Raw genomic sequence first — 9,373 nt, 5'->3', positions numbered from 1 at the left:
TGCGGATGAAATAAATGAGGTCAATGAAGGGTAAAGTCAAAAAGGGCTCCACGAGTTCCCTTATCATCAAATGCGAGCAGTGTTGGTAAGCGTAGGTAAGCCACCACCGTCAACTGCCGCATGGTATTACCATCACGAGTAAGTGAGCCGCCAGCGCCGACTGGTAGATGGCACCGCCATCGGGAGTGTGTGGCGGGCCCGGGACGAAGTCCGGCCATCGACCACCAGGGGCGTAGCGGGTCGAGCGCGATGCGATCAGGACGAGGTAAACTGCGTTACTCCGCGTGCACATTACTTTACTTACCTCGAACCAAAAGACGACTACGTCGGAAAATGTTTACAAAACGGTTGAAAATGGATGAGAAGACTTTCTGACCAATTCTAGAGCGCACGTGGAAATCCGCTCCTTTTGCTATGTTAATAAAGCAATAACTATAAATAAAGTGGTGAAATATATTTGACAATCCCCACAAGTGCGCGAGCCCCTACCACAAATTCGTTGCGCCGCCCTTGGGGGCCAAAACGGTGAAAGCTCACGTACAAAATCAGAGGGCAGCACACGATGCGATCGCGCGACCCTACCCGTGAGCAATCTCCCAACTCATCTTTGCTATTTATTTGAGTATGGGAGTTTCAATGTGAGATCTAGGCTCATCTGTGGATCTAGATATATGTAGTTTAAGATTAGGTGTCACAGTTAAATAAAATGAGGTGATGGAGATGCACCCAAAGTCGGATATATCCAATCCAGTATTGAATAAATACCGACGTTGATAACTTAGTAAGTAACTGGCGTTTAGGGATTTTTTGTTGACGCAGATCATGGCCGGCTACAAAATGGCGACCTCGTTTCATTGGGACAATGTAATCAAGTAAAATTTCTATTGATATTGCTTCATCACCGCTTGTGACATGTAAATATCGATGGAGCGATCATTGTCTTTGTAAGAGATAAGTTTTCCAACCTGTCGAATTAACGACCAGTATAATCTTCAATGAGTGACTAATAAATACGTCTGATAGCATGTCTGCAATGGCTGACGACTCTGCCTCTATGCCTAAAAGGCGTCAATTGGTAAACAAACTTAAGCAAATGTTCATTGAAATCCTATTATCTATGGTTCCCGGTCATTTTATATGATTACTGATATAACGCAATGTGATGCTATTATTATAGCGGGAAAGGACGAGAAAACTGTACACCGATGACTGGACAATTGGTGATGAAGACATTGAGGGCAGGAGAACATTTCAACTTGATGAGAAGATTGAGTGTGAGAGATATAATCTCAGCAATTTTGCCGGACTCTTTCGAGAGATGTCCGGGTCAGAGCTCACTTTAGCATACCTGCAAAAACATGGTTTGGGCATACCATTGCTGTTTAGAGACAAGGCTGGCCTCGGACTACGAGTTCCAAGCTCCAACTTCACTATTAATGATGTTAGGACCTGTGTGGGTAAGTCATTAGTGACTGTGTAACTTAGATGTAATATTATTTTTGTAATTAACATAGTTCAGGACTGAGATTAAAGCGTACTCTATTTAACCGATCTCTTTTTATCTTCTTATACATCAGAAAAAGCTAGAAAATATGGAATGCCGTTTTCACAGGCTTTATGTTTGATATTTCTAATGTTGAAATAAGCTGTATATTTTTATGCAATATTTTAAATGATAACCACTTTAAAATTGAAATAAGATATAATATATATGCATCTGTTGAGGATGAATAATCTTTTAGTCATGTAATATGATTTAATTATTTTGCAATTGCCATCGTTTATTATAACTGTACTTAAAATTAATTGTGATAAAACAACGAACATTGCGTTGTCTCTTAATTAATGCAGGTAATGGCTTGAAATGTTCGTAGAACTCCAGCTCTTTGTTAAATATGGAAATATGCTGTGGAAATAATTATTTGTGAGTGCCACTTCTGAAAGAAGATATAATGAGATCTGTTTTGGGTACCATCACTTCATCCTTTCCCACTAGAATTCTAGGGTATGTTTTAATTCATCGATACAAATCATTAAGATAGAATATTTTCCGAGGATGAATATGGTTGAGTACTGTTTTTTCTTACCAATATTCTTACTCATTAATCTGCAGATTACATAACAATAACAACAATAAGTGATTTTTAGATTCTATGAATTATAAACCTGTTAAACTTTGTAAGGTATTCTTAATGCTAACAGGTAATATTGTTACATGTTTCATATCTCTACAAAAAACTCACGTAAAGAAAACATTGTATTAACTTTCTTTTAATGCTGCACCATTCTCTCTTGCTTTACTAATTACACAGTTTTTTTTTTCAGAATATTATTTTTTATTTATTTATTGTGGAAGACAAATTATTTCTGAAATTCAATTTCATTATAATTTTATTATACGATTATATTTTGTTATATTGTTTTTAGGATCTAAGAGAACCTTAGATGTTATGGATGTTAATACACAGAAAAATGAAGACATGTCAATGAAGGATTGGCAGAGATACTATGAAGAAACAAATAAGGACCGTCTTCTAAATGTTATTTCTTTGGAATTCAGCCATACCAAGCTAGAAAATTATGTTCAATCACCAACGCTAGTAAGACAAATAGATTGGGTTGATGTTGTTTGGCCACGGCACTTGAAGGAGGCTCAAGTTGAAGCAACAAATCTCTTGGAAGATATGATGTATCCAAAAGTACAAAAATACTGTTTAATGTCAGTGAAGGGTTGTTATACAGATTTTCATGTCGATTTTGGAGGTACTAGTGTTTGGTATCACATCCTTCGCGGTGGAAAAATATTTTGGTTAATCCCACCTACAGAGAAAAATTTGGCTTTATATCAAGAGTGGGTGTTGAGTGGAAAACAATCAGATGTCTTCTTTGGAGATATGGTAGATAGATGTGGAAGAATATCACTCACTGCAGGAATGACATTATTTATCCCAACTGGTTGGATTCATGCTGTGTATACACCACAAGATTCTTTAGTTTTTGGTGGGAACTTCCTTCACAGTTTTGGTATTGAAAAACAACTGAAAGTTGCACAAGTTGAGGAACATACAAAAGTCCCACAAAAATTCCGTTACCCATTCTTCACTGAAATGCTGTGGTAAATACGATTTTATATATAAAAATATATTTACATGCATATACATTAGAGATATATTTTTGTATCTACATATAAACAGAAATCATTTGTTCTAAATCAGAATTAGATATTTCCTGTTGTCTACATCCATCTCTTATTTCAATTTGCTCCAGATATTCTTAACATTAATATTTCTACATCAATGTTATTAATCAGACGATGATAAGAAGTATCCAAAAAGTGATGTAAAAATTTAATAAATTGGAATAAATATTTGCTGTAATTTTTGTTCTTAGGTATGTTCTAGAGAGGTACGTCCATGTCCTCCTAGGTCGAAGTCATTTGGATATTCCAGAGTCACAACATCAGCATCTTGTTCCACAACACCACCAACATATTCATTTAACACCATTCGAACTACATGGTTTAAAGTCGATTGTAATGTATCTGCATTCGTTGCCTTCTACCAAAAAGAATGTACCCGATTTAATACGCGATCCTGTGGCCTTAATTCACGATGTACGGTGCCTAGTGGAACAACATCGTCATGATAATCCAGATGCTGCAGTAACTGGAAACCCAGTTTTACCTCCACCTCCACCAATGACTATAGCTGAACGAGTAATTATTTATCTTTTTAAAGTAATATTTTTAACAAATTGATCCTTTTATATGTATTTATAATGAAAAAAATTCTTAATCGAAATAGGAACGCCTGAAAGCAGCAAAGAAAACTTATACTAAAATGCAGAGGCAGCAATCTCTTGAGAAGTTTGAAAATCTAAAAGAAAGCGGAAGGTCGACATTCCCTAGAAGAAGACGTACTAGATGTAAAAAATGCGAAGCATGTACGCGATCTGATTGCGGAGAATGTGTTTATTGTCAAGATATGGTCAAATTTGGAGGGAGTGGTCGTGCAAAGCAGACATGTTTAATGAGGCAATGTCTCAGACCTATGCTACCTGTTACTGCAGCCTGTAAAGTTTGCCATTTGGATGGTTGGGGGCAACAACCGTCACCCCTTATGGGTATGTCACTGTTTAGCTCACTTATTATATATAAATTTAGTTTGAAATATATACCAAAAGATTATTATAGCAACTTAGATCCTTCATTTTACTTTTTCACTAAATCTACCGACAATTTATATACCCTCATTGCCAATACCATTTGAAAATGATCTTTTGATCAGCCGGTGGTAGATTTAGTGCTAGAATCGATAATAGTAATACCAATTCAGTCTCGTTCATTTTTTATTTAGTAATATATATTAATACTTGTAAGAGTATCACCATCATTTCTCGATGGTGGTACTGTTCACAATCGCGGGGAAGTAAAAGGTAAAGAAATAAATAAAAATAGTAAATTCTATCTACTTTTAATACAGTGTTACCGCTATTTCACTCTAATGCAGGTAAGCCGACACCAGTAACGCCGTCCAGTTTGCTTGAGTGTTCAGTGTGCTTTGACATCATTCATCCGGAGTGCGTGGGACTAGATCCTCAAAGGATAGCAACCAGCGAGGATCTTCCAAATAGTTGGGAATGTCCGCAGTGTTGCGAAAGTGGGCGCAATTTAGATTACAGACCTCGACAGCCGAAAGCAAGGGCTCGAAAGATTTCTGTTTCCAGTGCAGCTTCATCTGCTCCCACAACTGATTCTGAGAGAGCCACAACACCAAGTAAACGAACCAGGCCTCACGCAACTGAAGTAAGTTCACTTTACATGTACAAACCTTTAAGGTGATATGGAAGGAAAATTATATATATATATATAACGTAAAAATATTTATAAAACTTTTCTCCAATTTGGGTGCACCGAATCATTTGAAACATCAGCACGTGATTATGGAGGCCCTAAGAAAGTATGCGATGCTCATACAATTTTTGTTGTAAATATGTATTCTTGGTTCTAGTCTGCGATAAATAAAAATAATTTTGTATTAAAAATGAAGTTTCATGAGCACCACGTTCTTTCTTAGGGCCTCCATAATCACGTGCTGAAGTTTCAAATGATTCAGTGCACTCTGGAGGAAAGCTTTATAAATATTTTTACGTTTTATATATATGGAATGATCCTATCACATCACCTTAAAGATGTTTCTGAATGCAAACTGATGAACGTAAGATAAGTACACTTTCTTTTTTAATGAAGTTGAATTATTTAATTTTGCTTGAGATTATATTAGTAGGTTTTATACGTATGTGGTTATATGTTTGCTATACTATTCTTGTACCAATGATTTAAAATTTTGCTTGATTTTCATAAATTGCAGGCATGGAGCGATAGAGAGCCAGCAGAGGGCGAACAAAAAACAGCTCTGCGTACACAATTAGCGATACAATTAACCGGTTCATCTAACAAGACATTAAAAAGACCGAGTGTGGTCGTAAGGCCTGTACAACTTCAATCCCCGGTTCAACGACTGGGAACCGATCTCAATGGGCAGTCCCTAGTTTACAACAAGATCGTTTTATTATCGATCTTTAGGTATTTAAGTATAAAGGACTTGGCGAATTGTGCCTTGGTTTGTCGAACCTGGGCGATATGCACCGTTGACCCAAATCTTTGGAAGAAACTCGACATGTCTCATTGCCACCTGACACCTAATCACCTAACAGGCATTGCTAGACGTCAACCAGGAAATCTATCTTTGGACTGGACGTGTGTTACCAAGGGGCAATTGGCTTGGTTACTTAACAGGTTACCACAACTGCGCACCCTGTCTCTGCAAGGTTGTACCTGGACTGGCGTTTGTGCTCTGCGAACCTGTTCCTGTCCACCTCTTGTTTCGCTGGACCTAAGTAACGTCGCTGGATTAAACGATTCTAGTTTAAGAGAGATTCTTAGTCCACCTGCGGATTCCAGGCCGGGACTGGTGGACAAGACCTCTAGGTTGAAACATCTTAAGAGTCTCTCGCTGGCGGGATGCGACATAACCGACGTAGCTCTTCGTTACATAGCACTGCACCTACCTTTTTTGGAGACGTTGAATCTTTCCTCTTGTGGACGTGTCACCGACGCCGGTGTAGCTCAATTGGCCACTGCACCTGCACAAGCAATTAATAATCTAGAATCTTTGAATTTGTCGAACTGCAGGTTACTTACGGAGGTTACCCTAGACCATCTTACTAAGTGTAAAGTGCTCAAACGATTGGACCTGAGACATACTACTCAGGTATCAACGCAATCTGTTATTAAATTTGCTGCGCGAAGTGTTCACAACTTGCACGTGACAGATGTGAAATTAGTTGAAGAGAAGAAGTTGAAGGTGGAAGCTAAGGTTACATGAGAAACTCGCGTGTTTTGCTGTGAAAACTTTCCATATGTGCAATTTTGTTTAATACAAGTTGGAACTGATAAACAGACTTTAATAGTCAAATTGAACCAGTTAACATCACTTATATTATCGCAGTCGGTAACATTCGTCATAAACAGCATTTCCAATTTATATGTTGCTGACGATAAACTGATCGAAAAAAGATGATGGTGAAAGTTAAACTAATATAAAATAATATGATATATTGGCACAAGCGTTGGTCGTGTGTCATTCCGTATAGTGGAAACTGGGACTCATATGCTGACTGTAATCGATCGGTTGTTAAAATCACCTATTTATTTATATTAACAACAACCAACAGGAATTATTTCTCAGTTTCTACTACTACCTGAAAGGCAAGTTGCTGAACAGCGTTGTGAAATATGCACGTAAATGTTGCGATTGTTGCAAGAAATAAGCTTTCTTTGCATTGTAATATGGCACATTTTAACATCTTAATGTACAGTTAACAAATTAGAAGTCTTCCTTTAATAGGGAACTGAAATGTTCTCCATTACGTTAAGGTATCAAAGACGTGAACTTATTTGTTGCATTTGATATTGATAAAATTGGTTTCAGTATTTTCAGGTGTACGTTTTTATGTTTAATTGCGCCCGTGTCTAATTGTATTCCGAATGATTCGATGGAGGCTGTGGTACTCGAATATAAGGTCTTAAATTATAGCCTAAACACGTGTTAGATATTACAAATTGACGCCTCCGATGGATAGAACAATATTTATTTGTATGAAAATTTAAAAAATAGAGATTACTAAATATCTAATCCCGAGGCCAGTAAACTTGTAATTAACATTTTAGTTCATTACCTAAGATACACGTTTATTTGAGTTCAATATGATCTCGAAGAGTGTCAGTATTTGTATTCAAGTATGTTGCTTTGATAATTCGGTTCATGTGACGAGAGATATTTAAAGATTTTTAAATAATATCAACTGACGTCACAACTAATTTGCTGTCAGCGCCCAAAAAAACTATAACGCAAATTTTATCCGTGAATCACCAACTAATGGTGTATTGTAAAATGTTACGTAACGTTTATTAATATTCAAAGAATTAATTTAGTGCATCACAAAGCATTTATATCATTTCCTTTAGTACTGTCTAACTTGCAAGTCCACTTCTTAAATAAGATGCATCGATTTACACTAAACTGGGATCGAACCTTTCCAAGAATTTGTTACAGTGGCAGTACTTATCATATTTATATGAAACGTTTACAAAACGAAACTGTCTATGTATAAATTATACATGTGAACGTTAAATTAAAAAATACTACAATATATGTACAACGGAGTTTTGAGCACGCAAGAAATCGAACACTAGCATCGTGTGATTTAATATGCACATGTCATACATGTATGAACGGCAAATTTAACGCGGCATTGCTTAGTTTGTCAATGAAAATATTAAGTTAAGCCTACATGCTTTATTCAATATTTTATTGCTTGTAACACATAAACATACTTTGACCGTCGTGATTAACCTGTATGCATTCCTCAGCTTCCACATCGCTTACTGCCATCGGATTCAAATGATGATTAAATGAGAAGAACATAGTACCATCACAAATTTGTTTAAGTAATTAATATTTAGGTAATTAAAACCCAAGCAGAAAAATATGAAAAAAAGAAAGTAAGGTCTCGTCTAAATAGACCCGAAGGAGACATGAAGGTTGAAATGATGAGAAAGTTCATTGAAGTTCCTACTCACTAGCCAATCTGGGCGTTCGACAACTGCCGTTTCAAATTAATAAACTAACAAAGTTACATGGCAATTTTATTATTTAATAATTAGGACTATCTTAAATGTATTTATTTACATTTACTACAAACTACCTTGCTTAGATACATAAATCTACAACTGTTAAACGTGCTCAAATCTTATTTGCTTGCAACAAATATAATTGCGGAAATCTAACTATTCATGTCTTCAGAATGTCAAATAACATTGGAAAAAGTATAATTCAATAGGTCAATAAATACGCATTTATGACTATAGTTTGCCCGTTGCTCATGTATGTACTAAACCGTAAAATCAATTGTGCTATAATAATTCGATGCGTTTATTTATTTTATTATGGTTTGTTTAGTGTTTTATTTTACAAGTCATTCATTCTAACATGCTCTATTACTCGTGTGCTCAACTAGTATATGCGTCATCAGTTCGGTCATAATCTTTTCTGTACACCATTAAAGTACATATATTGATTATTTATTTATTTGCTGGTAGAAATACCTTAAATATGAAATGACACTAATTAATGTAGGTATATATATTTAATTGTGTTATGGATTTTAAATAGGCGGAATTACTACATCGATTATTATAAAACTACTATAAAGGGAAAAAGGTATATCTTTCATTCACATTTTGTTTGTTTCAATAATTGTTCAAATATATTTCTTTTACTTATTTTAAAGTACAACAGTGAGCAAGGAATGCCTTGCATAAATGATACACGAACGGAGTATTTTCATTAGGCAGTATAACCATGGTAGGAAATTAAGTGCGTAACATGTTAATGAAAAATATCTAAGGACCACCGACTTTTGAGTCCTATTTACATTTCGACCCAGTCTAAACAGTTTAACACACAGAACGTTGAAAGTTTCCGAATGCTTAAGATGATACGAAAGGCCACACACACACACACACACACACGCGCACGCACGCGCGCGCGTATACTTATCACTAAACCGGGTGCACCGAGTCATTTGAAACTTCAGCATGTGATTACGAAGGTCTTAAGGAAGAACGCGATGCTCATGAAATTTCATTTCTCCAAAAAAAAATGTATTCTTGGTTCTAGTCTGGGATACATAAAGAAAATGTACAAAAAATGAAATGCTTAAGAGCACCGCGTTCTTCCTTAGGGCCTCCATAATCACGTGCTGAAGTTCCAAATGTTTCGGTGCACTCTGTTTGGAGAAAGGTTTTATA

General features: G+C 36.1%; 1 protein-coding gene across 1 annotated transcript; it reads left to right on the top strand.

Annotated features, from left to right (window-relative positions):
* Positions 1-643: 643 nt before the first annotated feature.
* Positions 644-8,643, top strand: LOC105697844 (jmjC domain-containing histone demethylation protein 1). Its single transcript, XM_012421547.1, has 7 exons — positions 644-1,075; positions 1,178-1,457; positions 2,428-3,115; positions 3,391-3,715; positions 3,804-4,122; positions 4,509-4,804; positions 5,370-8,643. The coding sequence occupies exons 1-7, from the start codon at positions 1,025-1,027 to the stop codon at positions 6,384-6,386; spliced, it is 2,976 nt and encodes a 991-aa protein (XP_012276970.1). The 5' UTR covers positions 644-1,024; the 3' UTR covers positions 6,387-8,643.
* Positions 8,644-9,373: the final 730 nt, after the last annotated feature.

Source organism: Orussus abietinus, unplaced genomic scaffold, assembly GCF_000612105.2.
Source record: "Orussus abietinus isolate OABI.00-Male unplaced genomic scaffold, Oabi_2.0 scaffold687, whole genome shotgun sequence".
NCBI lineage: Eukaryota > Metazoa > Arthropoda > Insecta > Hymenoptera > Orussidae > Orussus > Orussus abietinus.
The sequence above is the reverse complement of the archived record's forward strand: the minus strand, read 5'-3'. Positions and strand labels throughout refer to the sequence as shown.